At 43.1% G+C, this 25,214-nt stretch overlaps 1 protein-coding gene across 1 annotated transcript in view; it reads left to right on the top strand.

The window, feature by feature from the left end:
* TNFRSF21 (TNF receptor superfamily member 21) overlaps positions 1-25,214 on the top strand; it is a 66,513-nt gene that overhangs the window by 16,361 nt on the left and 24,938 nt on the right. The window contains exons 2-4 of the mRNA XM_006076119.4: positions 1,575-2,226; positions 3,766-4,260; positions 20,848-21,113. Of these exons, the coding sequence (XP_006076181.3) occupies positions 1,575-2,226; positions 3,766-4,260; positions 20,848-21,113 (1,413 nt within the window). The remainder of the gene's footprint in view (positions 1-1,574; positions 2,227-3,765; positions 4,261-20,847; positions 21,114-25,214) is intronic.

Raw genomic sequence — 25,214 nt, forward strand, 5'->3', positions numbered from 1 at the left:
TAAGCTTCATGCTCCCAGTTCAAGGTTAGGGTTCTCCTGGTTGGGGAACTAAGATCCCACAGGCTACACGGCACAGCCAAAAAAAAAAAAAAACAAAACAGTAGAAAGTGCCAGGTTGGGTGAGGGTTGGAGGGAAGGATCTGACAGTTGAACTGGATTGTCTCCAAAGTGGTTCTTGGAATCCCAGGTGATTAGAGCCCAAGGGGGCCCGTCTTGTTTCAGAAAGTCCAAAACTTAGTTGGGGATCAGAATGATTGGGAAAGCTTAAAAACCAAATCAGACCAAAACAGATTCCTGGCCCCATTGCAGATCCACGTGATCTCAGGTGATGGGCTGGGGATGTGGATTTTCGAAAAGCTCCTCAAGGTAATGTTGATGTTGCAGTTGAGGCCCCAGGCTTGCTCTGAAGCTCTGATTTAATTCCCCTGCCTCTGTATCAAGGAGTGATGGAAGAATCTCAATCAAAGAGTACCAGCCTCAGGTTTTCTGGCTTCTGTTCTTCAGCTTTTTTCATCGACTGTGTCTCTTGATTTAGATGTTTTCCCTAACATCAGCTTTTAGGCATGATCTCAGCTTGTTTTTACATTTTATAGGGACCTTTCTTAAATGTTGTTTTTGAACTTTAACTGCCCTCCTTCCCATGCTTTGTTCTTAGGCACTTAGGTGGCTGCAGGTCCATGCTCCATTGAGCATGGCCTCAACAGATAGGAGCATCTGAAAGTATTAACTCTGTTGTTTAAAGCTCATTCAGAACACCAAAGGCCTGCCTCTGATTTACAAAATAAAAAGAAAAGGTCATTTAGCTTTGTAAAGACAAAACCTTTGAAAAAAAAAATCACACTTTGTCTATTGGTTAACGCCAACTGGGTCACCTGTAGTAGCAGCTTGAATGTTTGTCATCCTGCCATCTCAGCTGATTTGTCCAGGTATCAAGAAGTGGCTACCCATTAGTTGGGTTGTAGCAGGAAGACACTATTCGGCAAGTTACTTTCCTTTTGCATTAAGATTTTAACTGCTGTGTAGCATTTTTAATATGAGTCCCAAAGTGCTTTCATGTTCATATTCTCCATTGATTTTATAATCAGTTTGCAGCTTCATTTTACAGATGGAAAAAAAGAAAGCTGAGGCAGAGGTCAAGCAACAAAACCAAAACTTTGCAGCCAGGAAATCAGGCGCCCTATGGAATTGTAGTCTGTTTTTTTCTCTCTCTTATGGTGTAGCTGTTAAAAGGGCACAGTACTGGGGACTTACGTGGTGGTTCAGTGGTTAAGAATCCACCTGCCAGTGCAGGAGACTTGGGTTCAATCCCTGGTTGAGAACTAAGATCCCACATGCCACCCAACAGCTAAGGCCCTATGTGCCACAGCTGGAGGTAAACCTAAGAGCTGCAACTAGGACCCGATGCACCCCAAAATAAATGAATGAATGTTAAAAAAAAAAAAGGCACAGTACTGGTCAGACTTTTAATGGGAATGATGGTGGTCGGGTAGGGATTGTTCCATCCTTTCTCCTCTTCTTCCTGTGTAACATCTTCTTAGCTTTTGTTCCTCCTTTCCCTTTTTTTTTTCTTTCAGCTTGGATTCCTCAGTACCACCAGGGCTCAACCAGAGCAGAAGGCACCAAGTCTCATTGGCAAATACCACCACGTCGACCGCATCACCGGCCAGGTGCTCACCTGTGATAAGTGTCCAGCAGGAACCTACGTGTCCAAGCACTGTACCAACACAAGCCTGCGTGTCTGCAGCAGCTGCCCCGCGGGGACCTTTACCAGACACGAGAATGGCATCGAGAAATGCCACGAGTGTAGCCAGCCGTGCCCCTGGCCGATGATTGAGAAATTACCTTGTACTGCCTTGACTGACCGAGAATGCACTTGCCCACCTGGCATGTTCCAGTCGAATGGTACCTGCGCCCCCCACACGGTGTGCCCCGTGGGTTGGGGGGTGCGGAAGAAGGGGACAGAAATGGAGGACGTGCGGTGTAAGCAGTGTGCTCGGGGGACCTTCTCCGACGTGCCTTCCAGTGTGATGAGATGCAGAGCGTACACAGACTGTCTGAGTCAGAACATGGTGGTGATCAAGCTGGGGACCAAGGAGGCAGACAACGTCTGCGGCCCGCTCCCGTCCTCCTCCAGCACCGCCCCACCCTCCCCTGGCACAACCAGCCTTTCACGCCCTGAGCACACGGAACCCCATGATGTCCCTTCCTCCACTCTCATTCCCAAAGGTAACTTAAGCTCGTGAATCGTGTATGTGAGGAAGGCTCCGAGCCCTGTGGAGCAGTACCGAGAACGGGCTGGGAGCCACGATGCTTTCTCCATCCTGTCTATCCCACAGTCACCCCTTGAAGATGGGGCTTGCCTTTTGTGGCTGTTTAAAGTCTAGCTTCCATGGACCTATTAGAAACATTGAGACTCAGAAGTGTTAGCTATTAGGGAGGAATAAATATCTGAGAAGTAGGTGACATCAAGCTAGAAAATTAGAACCAGGAGAAACAAGGTCAGCATGTAGCCTTAGGGAAATCACTGAACTTCTACAGGCCCTGGTCACAAACTTGTCAACCAAAGGACACTGTAAATGAGTGATTTGGCTCCTTTAAGGTCCCTTCGGATTAAAAGTTTTCTAACACCCAGCCAGTCCTGGGGAGACATAGCCGGAAGGTCAGGAGAAGGGGAGAAAAATACCACAACATCTGGGAGGGAAAGGTGAATGTTGGATCCGAGGGGACTCCGAGAAAAGGAAGGTCAGGCAGGAGTGTCAGGAAACGAGCAGATGTGTGTGTCATGTTGAAGGTAACTGGCGTTCACGTCTGGAAAAGAGTTTTTTATTTTTTTCCCATAGGACTTTATGTCCTTCATCAAGTATATCCCAGTTTTCCTCAGAATTCATTTTGAATCTCAGGCAAGAATAACATTTAGCTTTTATTTTCAAATTGCTTTTGATTGAGTTTAATTTTCATGAGATGATGGCCAAAAACTGTCCAGCGAGCTCTCACGTGTGGTTATGTTTGACCTTCTGATGAGACCCCATAAGGAAGGCCTTCTCACAACCGCCACTAGAAATGAAGAAGCAGCCTCAGAGAGCTCCCGTGATCTCTCCAGGTTTCCTCAGGGGTCAGGTCCTGTCTCTCGGGACTTGAAATCCCTGGCTTTCACTCCTTAATGGAAAATTGCTTGTGGAAGCTTCTCTGAAAACAGTCCACTAAGCTGTCTGCCCAAATCTTGCTGCTCTATTACTAGCACATACTAAGCAAGTCCTGCTTTATTTTGTTCGCTGAGAATCCCACCAAACCTTTCTCTGGTCCAACTTAGATTGGAGTTTGAACTCTTTCCTTTATCTTAGTCATGTTTTCCATTTTACCACTGTATCTTGAAATAGCTAGTTGGTGGGAGAGGAAGAATAAAGAAATTAAAAGACAGCGGAATTCAATTGGAGCTAGTATTCTGATAATCAAAACAATTAAGAGTTGACATAGTACATGCGGCACAGGAGAAGCTACTGTGAAGCTCAGGCTTGGTCCCTGAGGATGCCCTTGCTTTTGGCAGGAGAGAGTGAGTTTAGCTGTTAAGCTGAGTTTTAACCTCTCACATAAAGGCATTGTCAAGGTCTTTGTGAAAATGTACAATATCATTTATTCTAAAGCTCCATAGGCCATCTCTTCTTGGATTATCTGACCTGGTTTGGAGATGACTAGGAAGAGGATGGAATGTGTAGATACCCCACATATAGAAAAGCTCTTCCCCCCTCCTTACTCTTTTTTTTCTAGGCATCAACTCAACAGAATCCAACTCTTCTGCCTCTGTTAGACCAAAGGTGCCAAGTGGCACCCAGGAAGGGACAGTCCCTGACAACACAAGCTCAGCGAGCGGGGAGGAGGGCATGAACAAGACCTTCCCCAAGCTCCAGGTAGTGAACCACCAGCAAGGGCCCCACCACAGACACATCCTGAAGCTGCTGCCGTCCATGGAGGCCACTGGGGGTGAGAAGTCAAGCACGCCCATCAAAGGCCTCAAGAGGGGCCACCCCAGGCAGAACCCACACAAGCATTTTGACATCAACGAGCATCTTCCGTGGATGATTGTGCTTTTCCTGCTGCTGGTGCTGGTGGTGATAGTGGTGTGCAGTATCCGGAAAAGCTCAAGGACTCTCAAGAAGGGACCCCGGCAGGATCCCAGCGCCATTGTGGAAAAGGCGGGGCTCAAGAAAGCCATGGCCCCCACCCAGAACCGGGAGAAGTGGATCTACTACTGCAATGGCCACGGTGAGCCTCCAAACTTGTTCCAAAAAGAGATTCCACAATTTTTGGAATCTCTTTTTATACCAAGTGCTGTTTGATCTGGTTGTGATAGGAGAAATCAGGTGGTTAGCATGTGATGTGGTAATGTTCAGAGAGAATAACTCATCTCTCCTGGTTCCCCTGGGCATTTAAAGGACAGTATTTCCGAATGAGATGTGACAGTGACCTTCAGGGTCTTTGTTCGACTTTGTCGTTTAACAGGTGAGGGGATCAAGTTCAGAGAGGTTTGGCTGCCTTGACCCAGGGAAGTCAGTCTTTTGTTTCAGCGAAGGTGGGACTGAATCCGTATCTCCTGATGAGGCTGCTGAGAAAATAGAGGGAGGAAAAAGGCAACTTGTCTGAAGTGCGCTTTTTCAAATTTGAACCTTGCCTTTAGGTTCCTATCACTTTACCCACATGTATTTCCCCCCCCACCCCTTATATTTTTAGGATCTCATTTCTATCAGGAAAATAGGAAGGTTTTTTGGGTTTTAAACACCCACAGCTTAGTATCTTGATCACCTGAGGCTGGCCCCATATCTCTTATCTAGTTATCAGTGTGTATGAGTACGGGCTGGAATGTGTCAGCTTTTTCTCTTTGGAGGGCAAAACATAGCTAATGAAACTTGTCCTGGTAGCTAAGTGTGATCTGAAGGCTGCAGTTTTCAGACTGTGGCAGTAAAACTTCCGTTTCTTTAATATTAAATAAGATTTCAGCCCAAGTTTTGATAATCCCATTCAGGATCTTTCTCCTTAAAGATAAAGGCATAAAGCTTAACTTCCTGTAAAGTGGTTTGACCTTTTGTATTGAGTCTTGAACTTGCTTATACTCTTTGGCCCAGCAGTTCTATTTCTGTGAATTTATCATAAAAATATAAACCAGAAATACTAAAACAAAAAAATTTAAGCACAAGGATCTTGAACTTTTAATTCAATGTCATGTATAATAAATAAAAACCAAAAGTAATCGAAGTGTTGGTTTTAGGGAAATGATTAAGTAAATTTGGCATATCCATATTATGACTATGAATATTACGTTGAGTTTGAGGATTATGAAATTTTTATTTTTTTTACCCATGACATGGGAAAACGTTTATACTAGATTAAAGAATGGAAAAAGCCATCATACTACACACCTTATATAATATAATCTTAGGTATCTTAAAACTTGGGAATAAATTCCGAAAAGAAATATGCCAAAGTGACAATGAAGTTTCTTTCAGTTTGGTGGTGTTTATGTGGATTTATCCCTTATTGGTTTTGTTTTTTACCCAAATTTTCTTTAATAAGCACATGCTACGCTTATAATCAGAAATGTGGAGGAAGTTTAAGAAAACAACTCATTTTATTTCCCTTTGCTAATTTGTGTGAATGTCAAACCAAGTGAAAGATGGGTGAACTTCCTACTTGGGATGAGCCTGCACAGATTTGAATGAAACAACCTTTTGCTGGCAGCTGAAGAAGGAAGACTCCAATTCTCCCTTTAAAAAAAAAAAATCATTTTTATATGGATATAATTGCAAAAACACACAAGAATTGCAAAATCAGTACAAAGAATATCTATATTCATGTCCCCAGTTGACCTATTGCTAACATTTTGCCCTTCTGCATTATCATTTGCTCTTTTTCTATAAAAATATATATGGTTTATGTTATAAAATGTGCCAGGTAATTTAGTTATATATAAAATGTGATGTAACACTGTATACAATATATAGGTAATTTCCCTGATGGCTCAGATGGTAAATAACCTGCCTGCAATATGGGAGACCTGGGTTCAATCCCTGGGTCGGGAAGATCCCCTGGAGAAGGGCTTGACTACCCAGTATTCTTGCCTGGAGAATTCTATGGACAGAGAAGCCTGGAGGGCTAGACATAAAATAGTTTTTCTGAACCATTTCATGAACATTTATGGCAAATACTTCAGTATTTCCTAACAAAAGGATATATTCTTAAAGAATAGCACAGTTTTCAACTTCAATAAGTTTAACATGGATACAATATTTTAATTTACCATGCATACTCCTCAGTTGTCAGCTGACCCAGTAAAAGGCCTGTGATAGACAGTGTACTTTTTCCTGTGATATAGAGTCTTGCCTAAGATCTGATATTTCATTAAATTGTCCTTTAAGTGGCTAGGCAGAACCTTTGTTCTAATATATAGTTAGCAGAAAACAATGTGTCCATTCTGTTCAATTAAAGAAGCGACTCCATTCTTTCAGTAGCTGTGTCTATGGATTAGGTTATGGACAGCTGTATTTCTAAAAGTCTCTTGCGGTGTAGTTTTCAGAATTCTCGAGAATACAGGAAATTATAGAAGTAAATCTAGTCCAGCAACACAAAGCAACTTAATACAATGATCTTAGGCGTTTTTATGGCCGCCATAACCTTGTAAACTACCATGTCTGTGTCCTTGAAACAATCCTATTTTGTAGCAAGAATGGAATAGCCAAATCACACAATACCTGACCCTACCTTCTGAGGAAGCAGAGCTTCAGCATTCTGTTTTTCCAGCTAAATCACAGTCATCTCATTCAGATGTTATTATCTCTTTCAGCAGTTTAACCTTTTTCCCTAGGATTTTGCCTTGGGAGGTTTATATTTAAGATTTTTTTTTTTTTAAAGGAAGATCTGTTCTTTCCAAATTGCTGTCCTCAAAGGTACACTCAGGTAAAATCCCATAACAAAGAGAGGTTCTGTTTCAGAAAAACCATTCCAGGTGCTCAGAGAGGCCTCTGGAAACAATACCTTGTTGATCTGATTGCAGTGAGTTCTGGGCAGCAGCTAATCCTGTATAGTAAGATCATTTTCTGGTCCTTATCCATTTCACATTGAATTGTTCAGGAGGATAAGGGTGAGGATAAAATCACCTAGTCCTGGGTGTTCTGTATAAGAGGTCATGTAAGACTTCATTTACCCTTGCTCACCTTAAGCAGACGGTGCTGTGTTCCTGAATGCCCTGTAGACCCCAGCACTCTGAAGCCAGACCAGTGGTTCCCACCTTTCTCATCAACAAGACCATCTCTTTTGTGGGGGGATCCTCTCACCCCTTATGGATTTATGGTTCTAAAGTTGAATTCCACAAAACTGCTACCCTACTTTCATGGAATCCTAGTGCTGGAAACACAAGATGAGGTCTTACGTGGCCAAGAGGAAGGGAGACTGAGAATGCTGTGGCATTTTGTGTATTTTATGTGTTTCCTTCACTTCTAAAGTCATAGCAATTTTTTGTTTGGCCAGTTGGCACTGTACTCCTTTGGGCTTGGTCCAGTGTGGGAGAATTTGTCTTTGTTCAAATTTTTATTCATTTATTTAATTTTGTTTGTGCTGGAACTTCCTTCGTTTCTGCACAAGGGCTTTCTCTAGTTGTGGCGAGCAGGGGTACTCTCTAGCTGTGATGCACAGGCTCCTTACTGCGGTGGCGTCTCTTGTTGAGGAGCGCAGGCTGTATGGCACTCAGGCGTCAGTAGTCGCGGCTCTCAGACTCTCGAGCGCAGGCTCAATAGTTGTGGTGCAGGGCTCAGTTCCCCTGTGTCATGTGAGATCTTCCCAAACCAGGTGTCAAACTCGGGATCGAACTGGTCTTTATTGGGCTTATGAAGGAAGACCATTTCCCGGTTTCACAACTCTGCAGAACTTCACCCTCTTTCCAGGAGAAACAGTAAGAAACAATCAAATTGTAGGAAGGGAACTGTGATTGTGTTTCTCTTATAAATATTTCCCCGAAGTTGCAGGGGTTAGTTGGGGACAAATGGAGTAACTGGAAGCTGTGCCCTGGATGTATCCGAACAACATTAATATACTCTTCAATCAGATTTCAGGAATGACATAACATTTCATCTGAATTATTAAAGCCACCATAAGCAGTGTTCAGAAATGAAGAACAAATGAAGTGCATTAGAAATTCAATAATGAGTACTTTTCCACTTTACATGTTTCTCTGAAGTGGGACTAGGGGGTGTTTGCTACTACCCACACAGGCAAGATCTTGAGGTGATTTGGGGTGCAAATCACCCAAATAAACTGTGACTTTCTAATATAATTTTCTAACCTTATAAGAAAGGTTTCTGCCACCATTAAGTTTTCATTGTCTACTTTTCTTTAACAAAGACTGGTACCATCCTTGGGCTTACGTGGTGGCTCAGTCAGTAAAGCATCCATCCGCCTGTCAAATGCCGGAGACACAAGAGACTCGGGTTTGATCCCTGGGTCGAGAAGATCCCCTGGAGAAAGAAATGGCAACCCACTCTAGTATTCTTGCCCAGGAAATCCCATGGACAGAGGAGTCTGGCGGGCTATCATCCTTACTGAATGCCATATCCTGTTCTAAACATTTTTATAAGTTTCACTTAATTTTCTTATTCACCCTATGAGCTGAGCTAGTGCCATCACCATTTTCAGTTCAGTTCAGTTGCTCATTCGTGTCCGACTCTTTGCAACCCCATGAATCGCAGCACGCCAGGCCTCCCTGTCCATCACCAACTCCCAGAGTTCACCCAAACTCATGTCCATCGAGTCAGTGATGCCATCCAGCCATCTCACCCTCTGTCATCCCCTTCTCCTCCTGCCCCCAATCCCTCCCAGCATCAGAGGCTTTTCCAATGAGTCAACTCTTCACACGAGGTGGCCAAAGTATTGGAGTTTCAGCTTTAGCATCAGTCCTTCCAAAGAACACCCAGGGCTGATCTCCTTTAGAATGGACTGGTTGGATCTCCTTGCAGTCCAAGGGACTCTCAGGAGTCTTCTCCAACACCACAGTTCAAAAGCCTCAATTTTTCAGCGCTCAGCTTTCTTCACAGTCCAACTGTCACATCCATACATGACCACTGTAAAAACCATAGCCTTGACTAGATGGACCTTTGTTGGCAAAGTAATGTCTCTGCTTTTGAATATGCTATCTAGGTTGGTCATAACTTTCCTTCTAGGGAGTAAGCGTCTTTTAATTTCATGGCTGCAATCACCATCTGCAGTGATTTTGGAGCTCAAAAAAATCAAGTTTGACACTGTCTCCACTGTTTCCCCATCTATTTCCCATGAAGTGATGGGACCAGATGCCATGATCTTACTTAGTTTTCTGAATGTTAAGCTTTAAGCCAACTTTTTCACTCTCCTCTTTCACTTTCATCAAGAGGCTCTTTAGTTCCTCTTCACTTTCTGCCATAAGGGTGGTGTCATCTGCATATCTGAGGTTATTGATACTTATCCTGGCAATCTTGATTCCAGCTTGTGCTTCTTCCAGCCCAGCGTTTCTCATGATGTACTCTGCCATATAAGTTAAGTAAGCAGGGTGACAATATACAGCCTTGACGGACTCCTTTTCCTATTTGGAACCAGTCTGTTGTTCCATGTCCAGTTCTAACTGGTGGGAAAACCGAGGTGCAGAGAGTCACTTGCCCAGGGTCACACAGCTATAAAGAAGTAGTGCCAGGTTTTAATCTCAGGCACTGATCTGACTCTGGACACTGCTCTCTGATTCTCAGAGTCTGGATTTATAAAAAAATGCGGATTTTAATTTTTCCAGTGTTAGAAATTTCTAGGTTTCTGTGGTTGACTGTTTTTTTTTACCATGCCCAGTCAAGAAAATTTTATTTCCCTTAGCAAAACCCAACTTGTTCTGAAATAAAACAACCATAAAATTGTCATCAGTAATGAGTTTGCCTTCATGGAAGCCACTCCGATTACCTCCTTTTCCCTTTTTCTTGGATTGCTTGCAGTGGAAGCATTCTCAAGCCAGGTACCCAAGGGCTGCAGGCTCTGAGGGCCGTTTGGAAACAGAAAAGCTGTTTCAAAGAAGCCCGAGGTGATGGAGTTGTGCTCATAGGAGCTCACATCTGTTGAACTTGGTAGTGCTTTTCTCAGCCCTGGATGGCAGCAGCAGCTGCAACCAGGAAACCCTCCTTTCTTTGCCAGAAGCCTCCTGGACTCCAGATTCCAGACAGTCATCCTGTCTGTCAGCCCAAATTTCCTATGGGAAGTAGACTTGAAGTGTAAACACCGGGGAGCCGGGCTGAAGGGAGCAGATTCTTCCATTGACGAGGCTGCCCGGTCCTTGCTGTGTCCTTAGGGCTGCAGTCATCTCACGGGGAACAGGCGGGCTGCTTTCCAGTCCCCAACTCTCCGCCCTCTGTCTTTGCCACCTCTGCTTCCAGTAATGCTGTTTCCAGCAGACAGCACCTTTCGGTAGATTCTAGGATGTTTGAAAATTATAAAGCACACACAGCCATTGCAGGAGAAAAGCCTCTTACCCTGACAACTTCAAAAGCATTACCTCGTGCAGAGTGGAGGGAGGTGTGGCCTTTGCCCTTGGAAGGCTGGTGTCCTCCCCAGGCCCACCCTATGGTGACTTCTTCCTCTAGACTTTAGAGGACAGGTATTTATGTTTTATGGAGGAGGAAACGGCAACCCACTCCTGTTACTCTTACTGGGAAAATCCCATGGACAGAGGAGCCTGGCTAGCTACAGTCCCTGGGGTTCCAAAGAGTCAGACACGACTGAGCTACTGAGCATATTTGTTTTTGATGTATATTTTAGTCTCTCATTTATCTAACGAACAGTTTTTGAATTTAAGCTATTTGGGATACTGGAAAAACACATCAGCATTTTCACCACGTAGGGCTAAAATACAAGCAGGGAAAAAAAGTTCCTTACCAGTGAGTGTCCTTGAATTAACTTGGTCAGGTTTATGTAAGCAGATTTTGCAGAGGAGGAAGAGTTGCTAGAATTCTGTTGATCGCTCTTCATGAGTAATTAGTTGTTACCCTTGTAATGTGTGTACAGAATTTGATGTGTTGGGTTGCTAATATGTCAAATTGTAAAAAGTAGGTGGGTTCAAGTTTACAAATTAAAAAAATTCTTACTATATTTTGTCAAATTAAAGATGCCACTGATTGTGGATACACTGTTATTTTATAAGAAAAAAAAAACTGCAACTGAGCTATGGAAAGGCATTGATTAAAAACATATCACTTATATGTAGAATCTAAAAAAATGATACAAATGAACTTATTTACAAAACAGGCTCACAGATATGGAGAATAAATGTGTGGTTACCAAAGGGAGAAGGGGTGAGTGAGGGATAAATTAGGAGTTTGGGATTAACAGATACACACTACTATCTATATATAGGGCTTCCCTGTGGCTCAGCTGGGAAAGAATCCACCTGCAATGTGGGTAACCTGGGTTTGATCTCTGAGTTGGGAAGATCCCCTGGAGAAGGGAAAGGCTACCCACTGCAGTTTTCTGTCCTGGAGAATTCCATGGACTATAGAGTCCATGTAGTCGCAAAGAGTCAGAAACAACTGAGCAACTTTCACTATATATAAAATAGATAAGTGATAAGGTCCTACCATATAGCACAAGGAACTATATTCAATATCTTGTAATAGCCTATACTGGAAAAGAATCTGAAAAAGAGTACCTATCTGTCAGCCACTCTGTATATCTGAATCACTTTGCTGTATGCCTAAAACATTATAAATCAGCTGTACTGCAATTTTTAAAAAGTGCTTTCAGATATCTTAGAATGTCTAAAATATGGTGGCAATCTTTTAGCCCCAGTCCTGCCTCTTTTCCATGAAGTCTGACAGCCTGATTCTAACTGCGTTGTTCAGTTCTGAGTTTTCCGCTATGGCCTGTTGGCTCCCTGGGTTCCTTTCTTCCTTCCTTTGGGTCTCCTCCCACCGCTCTGGCTGTTCCTTCTTCAGCTCTTTGGCTAGGTCCTCCTCTTGGACCCAACCTCTGAATAATGGAGAGCAGACTCCATCTGCACACATTCCCTCCCTGGGTGACCCATGGCTTTACATACCATGTATCCGCTGCTCATTTCCAAGTGCATCTTCCCAGCCTGGATCCTGCACTTGAACTCAGGCAGAATGCCTCCCACCTGCCTGATGGACCCAGATGTCCAATAGGCACCTCCCACTTCAGATGGGAAAATCTGAATCCTGAACCATCCAGTCCACATCAGTTACCCAGTGCAGAAGATGGCGCCTCCAGTCTTCCCCCTGATAAAAGCAGAACCTTAAAGTCATCCCTAGGTTGGGAAGATCGCCTGGAGTAGGAAATGGCAACCTACTCCAGTATTCTTGCCTGGAGAATTTCAAGGACAGAAAAGCCTGGTGGGCTGCAGTCCATGGGGTTGCAAAGAGTTGGATACGACTGAGCACGCACACATGTTATAGTCATCCTTAACTCCTTTCCTTCTTTCTCACCCCATATTAGATCCATTAGCCAATCCCACCTGCTCTACCTTCAAAACAGATGCAGAAGCCGACCATTTCCCCTCCTTTTCGCAACCACCACCCTGGCCCAAGCCACTGTCACCTCTCTCCTGAATCATTGCCTTGACATCTTAACTGGTTGCTCTGCTTTTGCCTGTGGCCCTTTTAGTTTATTCCTGACACAATGGCCAGAGTGATCCTGTTCGATGTAAGTCAGATAGTGTCATTCGTGTCATTGAAAAGTCAAAGACCCCAGTGGCTTTCCATTGCATGCACAGCAGCAGCCTGGAGGCCCAGTGTGATCTGTGCTCCCCTGCCAGCCAGTCAGCTCCAGCCTCCAATGCCCACCATGTTCCCCATGGCTCACTTGCTTCAGCCACACCGGCCTTCCTGCCCTTCAGTGTACGGGTCAACACCCTTCCTCCCTTTGCATCTGGTGTTCTCTCTCCACAGGGCTCGCTCCCTCACCTCTAGGGCTTGATTCCAACGTTAGCTCAGTGGACCCTTCTCTGAGATACCAGGGAGCAGGCCCATATCTAAAATTGCAGCCCAGCCTGCTCCGTCGCTTTCCCTCTGCTCTCTTTTCTTCCCTAGCTCTCCTGGCTGGCTGTCTAACACATGGAATTTCATTACTTCCCGTATCCCCCAACTGAATGTAGGCTTCACCAGGGAAGGATTTTGTGTTGCTTCATTCATTGCCACTGCCCAGTGCCTAGAATTGTGTCTGATGCTCAGTAAGAGCTCAGTGCATTTTTGTTGAATGAATAAATCAGCATCTTCAGATACAGGCTAAGATGAAGGAAGAGGGCATTTTTGGCTTTGTGGTTTTTTTGTGTGTGTGTTCCTCTGAGAAATGAAAGAAAAGGTTATTAGTTGTCCTCACAGCATCAGTGAAATTGATATCTTCCATCTGGAAAACCATCTACTGTCTTGACAGAGTTTGCCCTTGGTAAACAGTTCCTCCGTAAACCGCGAGACCTTTGCACGGTGGTTTTTAGCGGCTCCCTAGATTCATCTGAGCTTGTAATGATTGCCCATTGAACCTCCAACAAAATAGTGATGAATTCTGCCTTGGAAACCAGGTTAGGGTTTCAAATGAAATTGAAACAGTTCCCCCAGCTTTTCACCTCCACAGGGAAGGAGTATTTTTAACTTGGGGCAAACCAAGTTCCCAGCGTGGATGAAGCAGTTTTCTGTGTGATGCTTTTGGGAGTGATCGTTGTAGATACAGTGTGTTTTTATGTTTTGACCATGCGGGATCTTAGCTCCTCCACCAGAAATTGAACCTGTGCCCCCTGCAGTGGAAGTGCAGAGTCTTAACCACTGGATTGCCAGGGAAGTCCCGATAGAGCATGTTCTAACCGTCCTATGACATGCTGGTTACTGCAAAACACATTCATGTGTGGGGTGTCTACTTTTAGGAGCATTTACTGTGTTATCAGGCCAGACAGACCATGGCTTGGATAGCTTATCTCTGGAGGAGGTTTCCACCCTGGTGGGACCTCTTTGCCTCATGAGTTCTGGGCTCGGATGTGCAAACAGTGGACCACCCTCCATGGAACCCCTGGCAGAGGGAGAGGTTCTTGCACAACAGCTGGGTTCCTGTGCCGGGAAGCGTGGGTTCCCCTCACTGACAGCCACACGTTGGCCTAACTTCTGGTCATGATAAAGACTGTCGATCTGGCCAGACCACACAGCAAGGATGTGATAGCCTTTGGTCCCTCACATTCTCAGGGGTTTAAGTTACAGACTAAGGGGATGATAAATGGTAGGGGTGAGCAGTTTAGGCAAGAGGGATGGGATGACAAAATGGCTCCCATTCATTCATTCATTCATTCAGAGATACTCATTGTACTTTTTATTATTGCTAGGTTCCGGGAGTTGGTGTGGATCATGGTGATGAGAGCAGGCATGGGGCTCAGGCAAAAGAGGTCTAGAAAAGGCATCTCTGAGAACATGACTGTTGTACAGGGCATCATGGAATGCTAAAGCTAGGCTTTTATTCAGATTTCTGAACTTGACCTACATTGCTCTATACAAACATTATATGTGTTGTGTCCATCTTTGCCCTGTGTCTGCTGTTGGCAAACTTGAGATTACAACAGGTGTTGGTGAAGAGCATGTTTGGGGTCAGGAGTCAGGCTGGGGGTAGAAGTGAAGTGGTTTTGAGCTCATGTGTCCTGTTTTCCACATGTATGTCTCAGGAGACTGTGTGTGTGTGTGTGTGTGTATGTGTGTAGACTGTGTGTGTGTGTGTGTGTGTGTGTGTGTAGAAACCAGCACAGGGATAACTGTGGAGTCATCTGTCCCAGGAAGAGTTTGTGTACTAATTGCTTCCATGAGAGTTTTTTCATTATTTGTCCCTCCTCTTCTCCCACTTCTTTTTCTAGAAGGATAATGAGAACTGCTATACATTTCACAAGGATGGGAGATGCAGTGGAAATCTTTTTAAATGATGAGAATGCAGTACCAGCAAAAAGCTTATACTAAACACATTCATCCCTTCGATGTACTCATTCCTGTACCTCATGGTTGTATAGCATGAAATTCAGAGGGCTGTATCGTGGGGTCCACATGACCTCTGTTTCCTCCAGTTCTTTTATCACTGATTTTTGTATCTCTTCCAGGGAAGGCTTTACAGTGGCTTCTTAATGATGGCACTCATTTCAGATGTTTATCTCCAGAAGAAAGGAGCTTTAATACTTTCTTTATAAAAGTTAGTTTGGGTTGTTATTAAAAGAGGACGAACCCTTTCTTGCATGCTGGCATTGACATGGAGCTTGAAAAGAAATGAGCCTCCAGAGAGGATTGTCACCCAGATCATATCTAACTCAGGGTTTTATAATGTTTGGGAAAATACTGTGTCTTTCACGATAACCTCATCCCTGTTTCTTGAGCTCCCTCAGGGTGGAGCTGGGCATTCTGCTCACTCAGAAGAGGGAGCCCCTGAGTGCTGTCTTGATGCTCTGTGTGTGTCAGGGGACGCGGCATTGACCTTTCACCCGTCCCTTTCTGTGGGTGGCTATTGTCTTGAGCAATGATGCCCCTTCAGACATATACTAGAGAGATTTCAAGAAACCCAGGAGGTTGGGATGCTGGAGCCTGGCTTCATCGTTCCGTGCCCGTGATCCTGGTGCTAACAGCCTCTGTCTTTGTAGAACTCCTCCTACCTTTCAGATTCGTTGCTCCAGTGACCCTGGTCCAGAAGTGGAAGAAACAGAGGAAGGAGAAGCAAGGTGCTTTATAGTTTTAACACTTGACCCCATCCATCTCCTTATCCGGCCTATGAAATAAAAGTGGTATTTTCATTTTACTGATGAGGACACTGAAATCTTACAAGTCATTTGCCCCAAAGTCACACAACTAACAGGTCACAGAGTTTGAAACCATATCTTGGGATTTATACGTTCGTGATCTTTCTACTACTTGCAACTTAAAAATCACAAGCCATTTCCCTTGGGCCAGGCCCACCTTCTCAGATGCAGCCCCTGGCTAGTGCAGCCCCTGGCTACTACAGCCCCTGGTTTGTAGGACTTGACTCCTTCAGTGAGTTCTTTAGAAACTTCTACCATCCCCCAGAGCTCCAGGACCTGCAAACACAAGAAAAGCGAAGTTAACCTCATTGCCCATCAGTCAGCACTTTCGTGGGTTTACAATTATATTGCTTTTCAACCTAAGGAAAAAGAAGTTTGGCTAAACAAGTTAAGATTGATTCCACACCTAGTGACTGTCTTCAGTGAAAATTCTCAGAACTTTGATGGACAGATGACCAGGGCGCCCTGCCAAGCAGGGACTTGGTCTCAATCTCAATTTCACTAGCCTTTCACAGTGAGGTTAATCATTGGAGCAGGAACTTTCATTTTTTTGTGTGTGTTTCTTTTAACACAGTGCTTTTCTAAGTCTTTTTGCCATTTGATACTTCAGTCTTGTAACTGATGAGAATGTAGTACCAGCAAAAAGCTTATGCTTAAACACATTCGTCTCTTCGCTGTTTTCATTCCGTACGTCCTGGTTTAAAGCAGTTTAAACTGCTATCAGCACATGGGCTCATTTGTGTTGCTTATGGCTGCTGTCACCTAACAACAGAATTGAGAACCTGCAGCAGAGACTGTGTAGTTCTCAGTATTTACTCTCGCCCTGTACAGAAAAAGCTTGCTGAAACTTCCTTTTTTTCTTTTTTTAAAAGGGACCATAGTTTAAAGAACTACAGTTGGTATCCTCAGAGAAAAACTTTCCCAGCATCTGCTTGGTCAGTAATAACAGGCCAGGAAGAAGCACACACGTCATGGCCAACCCTGAGTGCATTCATATGTGGGCTGTGCCCTAGGAGCAGAATTCAAGCGAATAATAATGTTCCTCTATGACACCACATTCCATATGATCCACAGCAGAGGTACCACTAGCTAGCTGCTGCTAAGTTGCTTCAGTCGTGTCCGACTCTGTACGACCCCATAGACGGCAGCCCACCAGGCTCCCCGTCCCTGGGATTCTCCAGGCAAGAACACTGGAGTGGGTTGCCATTTCCTTCTCCAATGCATGAAAGTGAAAAGTGAAAGTGAAGTCGCTCAGTTGTGTCCGACTCTTTGCGACCCCATAGACTGCAGCCTACCAGGCTCCTCCATCCATGGGATTTTCCATGCAAGAGTACTGGAGTGGGGTGCCATCGCCTTCTCCGAGCTAGCTAGGCAGCCTTAAAACTAGTCTCTAATCTTACTCCATGAGATTCCTCACCAATAAAATTAAACACTTAAAGAAAATTTATATATCCCACATAATAGTATGTGTATATATGAGTTGTATATGAATACATGTCTGTAGAAGTGTTATATATATATGTTACATATATAGCTTTAAAAGGAATAATAAAATAAAAATAAATATCAAGTACAGTAATAAAATACAAAGACCTGTTCTCCCACCATGCAGCTTTGGAAGTTGAACCTTGTGGATACCTTTGAAGTCCCCTCTGTGCACCTGTCCAATAATGCCCCCCTCCCTCCCCAGAGGTAGTGATCTCAGTTAATCATTCTACTGCATTTCCTATGCTTGTATTACTGATTTTGCCTGAAACTTTTTTTCTAAACAAAGAACACTTTCAGATCCCATCAAATTTTGTGCTCCATCGGCATGACTTCATTTTCTTGGTGCTAAACTCTTTGTCTTAAAATCTCACAAGGGCTTTCAGTCTCCAGCAAACAGTTAGCACACAGTGGCTGCCCAGTGAATACTCTTGAAATACTCTGCAGGTTTTTCTTTTCCCTTTGGTGGTGATGGTGGGATTGGGCAAGGTACACCTAGAGTCATGGGCTAGTTCAGAGTGGTCTTCTTCTGTGGTGGTCTGTGATCCTGTGCTAGGCTGACAGGCTGGGGTCTCCAGAGCTAGTGGTTGCCTCTGCCATCTTTGTCTTTATCAGCTCTACAGTGGGAGGGGCCAGGCTGGTTCACATGAGTTGACTCCATGTTTACATAGTAGAATAAGGTGAAACCTGATTCATGGTCCTTAAATTTAGCTTCCAGTCAATCTTAGTTGAAGGAAAATCTCATTGCACCCATTCTTCGTGTTTTCCTTTTTTTTTTTTTTTGTAATTTTTGTGGCTGAAAGAAAAGTATAAATGCTGGCTTTTGGAAGAAGGAGCTATTGTTAAGCGTAAGCCTTTTAAACTCTGTAATTACTCCATAAAGCCTGTGTGTTTGCATCAGAAATGCATTTTGTCTTAAGTTGTAGTGCTCAGTGTATGGAGCATTTATAATGATGGGGTACTTCCAAAAATAAATCGACTCTATAGAAAATGTTAATCAGCTGATCCCCAGGGACCGTCCTGAGTATCTCCACTGTACAAACGAGGAAATGAACATGACAGTTAGTGGTTTGCCCAGAGCCACACTGTCACTGGCATCACGAAGATTTAAGCAAAGGTCCCACGTACAAGAAAACACAGTCATGTTTCCATGCAAGACACTGTGGGCCTTCCTCGATTTGACCTACATTAAGATTCAGGGACAAAGCAGCCTTTTGGTGTTTGGAAGAATTGACTACATCAACCACAAATAACCGGTTTGCTTCTGAAAGTTACCTGTGGGGTTTTAAATAGGACTTTTTTTTTTTTTTTGAGGAGTCTGTTCGCTTGAAATCAAAAGCTACGTATCGCTAAACGATTGCTATGAAAACTAACAAGCAGTGGGTTCAAGTGTATCTCACACCGCCAGGGAAAATAGTGTGAGAAGTACAGTCATTTCTCAAAGTGTGGTATCCCACTTTTACAGTTTTCAAGAAAGCAGCCTGCTACCAGGCACGTACTTTCTGAAACCATTTTCGGGGGATTGGTTCAGGATATTCGCAGTCTTCCAAGTCATCTGCCTCAGTGGCACGCTGTGACTGAGGAAGGATTTCCATGGCTGTGCAAACCACAGAGTCTTCCATTTACAAGGACACTTCTGGAATTCTTAGTGCTCTCTTCTTAGGCACAAATGGATAGTTTATTTTACTTGGAGCAAAAAATGTTTTTTTTTTTTTTCCCTCCTGACAAACCTCTAGTTAATTGAAAAATTCAATTAACCATCCTGGTAAACTCTTCTTCCTTTGCTTTCTTCCCCAAGCTTCACTTGGGAACTTGACTCCATTTTTTTTTTTTTTTTTTTTTGAGTAGTAAATACTTTAAAGCCTTTTTTCCAAGATTTTTATTTTAAAAATTGAAGTATAATGTTTACATTATTGTGTTTACAATGTTGTGTTAGTTTCTGGAGTACACTGAAATGATTCAGTTTGACACATATATATTCTTTTTCAGATTCTTTTCCATTGTGGTTTATTACAAGGTATTGAATATAGTTCCCTATGCTACATAGTAGGACCTTGTTGCTTATCTATTTTTTATATAGTAGTTTGTATCTGCTAATCCCAAACTTGTAATTCATTCCTCCCTCACTCCCTTTCCCCTTTGGTAACCATAAGTTTGTTTCTACATCTGTGAATCTGTTTTGTAACTAAGTTCATTTGTGTCATATTTTAGATACCATATATAAGTGGTATCATATGTTATTTGTCTGTTTCTGACTTACTTAGTAAGATAATCTCTAGGTCTATCCATGTTGCTCAAATGGCACTATTTCATTTTTTATGGCTGAGTAGTATTCCACCGTGTATATATATACCACATCATCTTTGCTAGCTACAGTTAGCCGACATTGTTAGCTATAATAACTCTGGTATCTGGGCATGTGAGTATGGCTATTGAACGATATGGTGTTGACTCAGAGGACTCATTCACCTGTGGTAGTAACTACCAGAGCCCTTACAGTGGGGTTATATTGGATAAATTTGGGCAAAGCCAATGCATAATTGCAGAGAGATGGTGCCTTATAAAGGAGGACACCAAATTTTGCCATGCAGGGAAGCCCCTACTTCACAGCAGGTGGATGCCAGGTGCTTATCCTAGTTATCAGACCCCAAGATTTGATTTTGGCATTTCACACTCTGATCATCAGATCTGGGAACTACAGATCCACGCTGACAGATTTACAAGTAACCAATGAGCTAGAATGACTCGGTATCCAGTGAGTTGGGTTCAAAATCCAACCTGCCTACCTTTGTGATATTGGGCAAATTATCTTACTTTTCTTTTTTTTTTTTAAACCCAGACAATTGAAATGTTAATACTTTATAAAAATGTTCCAGGAGCTAATGCCTTCACATAATATCTGGAAGATAATAGCTATTGTTATTATTCTATTATTTTGCTGTTGTCTTCATTATAACTGTGCAAGTCAACTTAGGAGACTGAATAATAATAGATGAGAAAGTTGCCTTTTGAGTACAGTATTTTAAAGTGTGAGAAGGAATTGGACTGGATCAGATGGGTGTTTTGTCAGTTTGTGTATTGGACACCCACCATAGCCTCGACTCTCAACACCCTTTACCCAGACAGTGCTGGATTAACTCCACTGCAGTTTGAACCTGTGACTTATCTTTTTCTAGATTTCATGAAGTCACCATTTTTTTTTTTTTTTTATCTGGGAGCCTCTTGTTTATTTTGATTCCAGTTTTTAGCAGCAAATAAAGGACTCACCTTGAGTACTTTGAGTTTGGCTTTCAAAACATCTTTAAGGGGCGATTTATTATTCTTCCAGGTTGCTCCTTCTTCTGGTTCCACTTTCCTAAGGTGACGTTTGCAAGAGGTGGGCTAACTCATCCCAAGGATGGGCGGCGTATGCCAAGTGCTTCTAGAAGACACTGCATTCCCTTGATTAGAGCATAGGAAAGCATGCTTCGTTAAGTTTGTTAAAACAGAACGGCCTTCTATAAAGCCTTCATGTTTCTGTATTTTTTCTTTATTTTGTTTTGTGTCTGGTATAGGTATTGACATCCTGAAGCTGGTAGCAGCCCAAGTGGGAAGCCAGTGGAAGGATATCTATCAGTTTCTGTGCAATGCCAGTGAGAGAGAGGTGGCCGCTTTCTCCAACGGGTACACGGCGGACCACGAGCGCGCCTACGCAGCGCTGCAGCACTGGACCATCCGGGGCCCCGAGGCCAGCCTGGCACAGTTAATTAGCGCCCTGCGCCAGCACCGGCGCAACGATGTGGTGGAGAAGATCCGTGGCCTCATGGAGGATACGGCCCAGGTAACACAGCCCAGCTGTCTGTCCTTCCCACTAACCTTTAGGTCCCTGAGCTCCAGATTTTACCAGGTATATGTCAGAAGAGAAAAGAACTGCTCGTTGCTATTTAGCTTCACACACACACACACACACACCTCTTCTAGGGCAGTGCTTCTAAGCGGTTTCCCATTAATCATCTAGAGAACTTTTAAAAAACTCTGGTACTTGGACCTCATTGTAGACCACACACACACACACACACACACACACACCTCTTCTAGGGCAGTGCTTCTAAGCGGTTTTCCATTAATCATCTAGAGAACTTTTAAAAAATTCTGGTACTTGGACCTCACTGTAGACCAAATTAGAATTTCTGAGGACAGGACTCAGAACGAGTACTTTTAGGAATCAGTATATTTAAAAGCCCTGTAAGTGCTTCTAATGTACAAAACTGAGAATCTTTGCCTTAGGGATGGATTCTGGCATCAAACTGTACATCTAGATCTATTCCCTTTTTTCCCCAATTTATGGTTTCATTTTGCATAACACACTTTGAACAAAAGCAAGAAGGAAGACTTTTTTATATTCCCTTCCTCTAACAGCCGATGTTTTCTGTGATGTGGTTTAAGAAGGCTCCCTCTTATCACCAAGTAACAGCGAGGATGCAGGTGGGGCTGGCAGTGTTTAGTAACAAGATTGATATTTCTCCCTGGGCTTGTCCAGTCAGTGTCTCAGATGAAACTGAGGGGACCTGGGAGGGTGATTTATTTATAGTCGTTGGTCCATGAGCCCCGGTTTTGGCATCAGGAAGCACGGGATAGGAACCCTGGCTCTGACACTAGCTGACTGACCAAGTATGTTTCACTTCAACTTTCTAAGCCTCTGTTATCTCAGTTCTTACCCGACTTCATTAAGACTCTAGGAGTAAAGTATATAAAATGCCTGACCTACTGAAGGTGTTCTACATAGCATAGTTACAGTCATGATGTATTTACTTAGCCCTTGCTTAATCATAAGGTACTTCTCTGAAAGGCTGTGAATTAACTACAAATTTGGCTATTGAATCATAGTTCTCAGATTTCGATTGAAGTTTTGCAATGTATTCTCAAGGAAAAACACTGCGGCTGAGATGTGATAAAAACCACTTAAAATTTAAAAGACCATTCTGCCTGTGTTCTTTTCCGGTGGTCCAAACTCATTACCTAAAAGAGTGAGGGAGAGAGTTTTTTCCCTGGTCCACTCTAATCTGCTATCATTCTGCACCACATTTGTGTATCAAGGGACTCAATTTTATATATTTAAGAAGTCCAAATGCCTTCATCTTTCTATACTAGCTGTGTACTTCATAATTGAAATAAACATTCATCAGGTGAATCTTTTATCTAAGTGACTGACTGGATAAAAGTTTGTTGGTGCTAATTGACTCTGAAGGTAGTCTTTAAAGCTCCTAGTATACTTTTTAAAATTTATTTTTAATTGAAGGATGATTGCTTTACAATCTTGGTATATTTTTAACTCCTTTGAAATGTGGAAGTTCAGAAAAAAAGATTTACTAATAGAGGCAGGGGTAAGCATTCAAAAGCACACATGGTGTCCTGTGACTTTCTGAGAAACCATCTCAATTAAATATGGTTCACAACTACAACAAGGTTTTGAGTAGCTGGATTTGGGGAAAGAAAAGGGAGATGCTTGGCTTCCAATTAAATAAAAGACTGCAGTTCAAACAAAGGGACTCAGGAGGCAAAACGTTGTGCTTCCTTGGAGTCTCAGCTTTAAGGAAAGAACTGTTAGGGCAAGCAGCAGATTGAAGAAGGATTTAGATACTTGGGAATAAGTCACTGGATCACCTTGATATTGCCTCCAAAAAAGAGAAAATATAATTGATGCAGTGATAGGATTTGGTTAAATGGAATATTTAATAATGTGGAAGGATGAGCACGAGGTATTGTTAAGGGTTCACAAGGAGATTTCTCATTAGAAAAAACAAATATAATAAACATAGGAAAATGAAAAAGCATAAATGCTAATATTATGCTATTTAGGCAGTAGAATTAGAAGTGATTTTTTAAATTATTTTTTATAATGAAAATATTATTTTGTGATTTAAAACATTTAAAAAAATGACAGCTGAAAGGACCCACGAGAAAGATAGGTAGGGCTTTGTTTTACTGTGCTAACTTGAAAGAGGGAGCCATCCTTGTTTTAATTGAGGAAGAGCCAATAGTGGTTTATATGCCAATCCATTCTTTCTTGGGAGGACTGGCTGAGGTTTGCGATGTTCGGTCAGATTTGCCTAAAACTTATTTCATTTTTGGTTTCTGCACATCTGTGTCCTCTTTCTCTGTGTACACTCAGCAGTCATTTAGAATTTGTTCCTAGTCTTTAAAGTACTTTCTTTTTGGGGTTGGTAATGATGGTAGTGGAGTATAGTCTACACCAGGTGACCTTGGCAAGTAACCGTGGTATGTTTCTCTGATGGTTCCATTGAGTTCCATCAACAGAGCACTTGCTTTATTCCAGGCTCTGTCCTAGGTCCTGGGAAAGGTGGGCCCAAAGATGCAGACTCCATGGAGGAGACTGCATGTCAGGGAGAGTAGTTTTTTCCTTGTTCATATTTCCTCCATATATATAAAATATTCTAGTATCTATTTTTTGTTGTTTATTTTTTAAGAGACAAGCACTAAAACATTCTGTAGCTTTCTCCTTGGTTCTAGTGTGGCCTGCATTTTGGGATGAAGGCTGAGAGGGCAGAAGCTTCTTGTTCCATGTTTTAATTATGTCCATCATTGTCTGGCCTTCCAAAGAAATCCCAGGGCTGATCTCCTTCAGAATGGACTGGTTGGATCTCCTTGCAGTCCAAGGGACTCTCAAGAGTCTTCTCCAACACCACAGTTCAAAAGCATCAGTTCTTCGGTGCTCAGCCTTCTTCACCGTCCAACTCTCACATCCATACATGACCACAGGAAAAACCATAGCCTTGACTAGATGAACCTTTGTTGGCAAAGTAATGTCTCTGCTTTTGAATATGCTATCTAGGTTGGTCATAACTTTCCTTCCAAGGAGTAAGCGTCTTTTAATTTCATGGCTGCAGTCACCATCTGTAGTGAGTTTGGAGCCCAGAAAAATAAAGTCTGACACTGTTTCTACTGTTTCCCCATCTATTTCCCATGAAGTGGTGGGACCAGATGCCATGATCTTCGTTTTCTGAATGTTGAGCTTTAAGCCAACTTTTTCACTCTCCACTTTCACTTTCATCAAGAGGCTTTTTAGTTCCTCTTCACTTTCTGCCATAAGGGTGGTGTCATCTGCATGTATGGATGTGAGAGTCGGACTGTGAAGAAGGCTGAGCACTGAAGAATTGATGCTTTTGAACTGTGGTGTTGGAGAAGACTCTTGAGAGTCCCTTGGACTGCAAGGAGATCCAACCAGTCCATTCTGAAGGTGATCAGCCCTGGGATTTCTTTGGAAGGAATGATACTAAAGCTAAAACTCCAGTACTTTGGCCACCTCATGCGAAGAGTTGACTCATTGGAAAAGACTCTGATGCTGGGAGGGATTGGGGGCAGGAGGAGAAGGGGACGACAGAGGATGAGATGGCTGGATGGCATCACTGATTCGATGGACGTGAGTCTCAGTGAACTCCGGGAGTTGGTGATGGACAGGGAGGCCTGGTGTGCTGTGATTCATGGGGTCGCAAAGAGTCGGACATGACTGAGCGACTGATCTGATCTGATCTGATCATTGTCTGGCAGTGTTGTGGACCCAGCTATGATTCTAATTTTAATAGCCAATGAGCATGGATTTCTGGTTGCCAGCTCTTATTAATGGTACAGCTTGTTCCTAGTTTATCTCTGAGATTTGTGGAGTCAAACAAGAGAATCAGAGAACACAGGGGGCCTAATTGAGACTTAGTTTTTCCATTTTCTGGTGGATTTGTATTCTGTGTGTATGGTGGTACTGCTGGCAATTTGAGACTTTGCCCCAGGAGTTAATGGGCTCTTAATGTGTGAAAATGACTTTGTGTGTGTGTTTAAAATGGTTAATGTTTTTTTCCTGTTCATGAGCCTGAGAACACCTATGTTATGTTCCACTCAGAGGATTGGTCCTGGTGTTCCTTTTGGTTAC

The sequence above is a fragment of the Bubalus bubalis genome, chromosome 2 (assembly GCF_019923935.1).
Source record: "Bubalus bubalis isolate 160015118507 breed Murrah chromosome 2, NDDB_SH_1, whole genome shotgun sequence".
NCBI classification, from domain to species: Eukaryota; Metazoa; Chordata; class Mammalia; order Artiodactyla; family Bovidae; genus Bubalus; species Bubalus bubalis.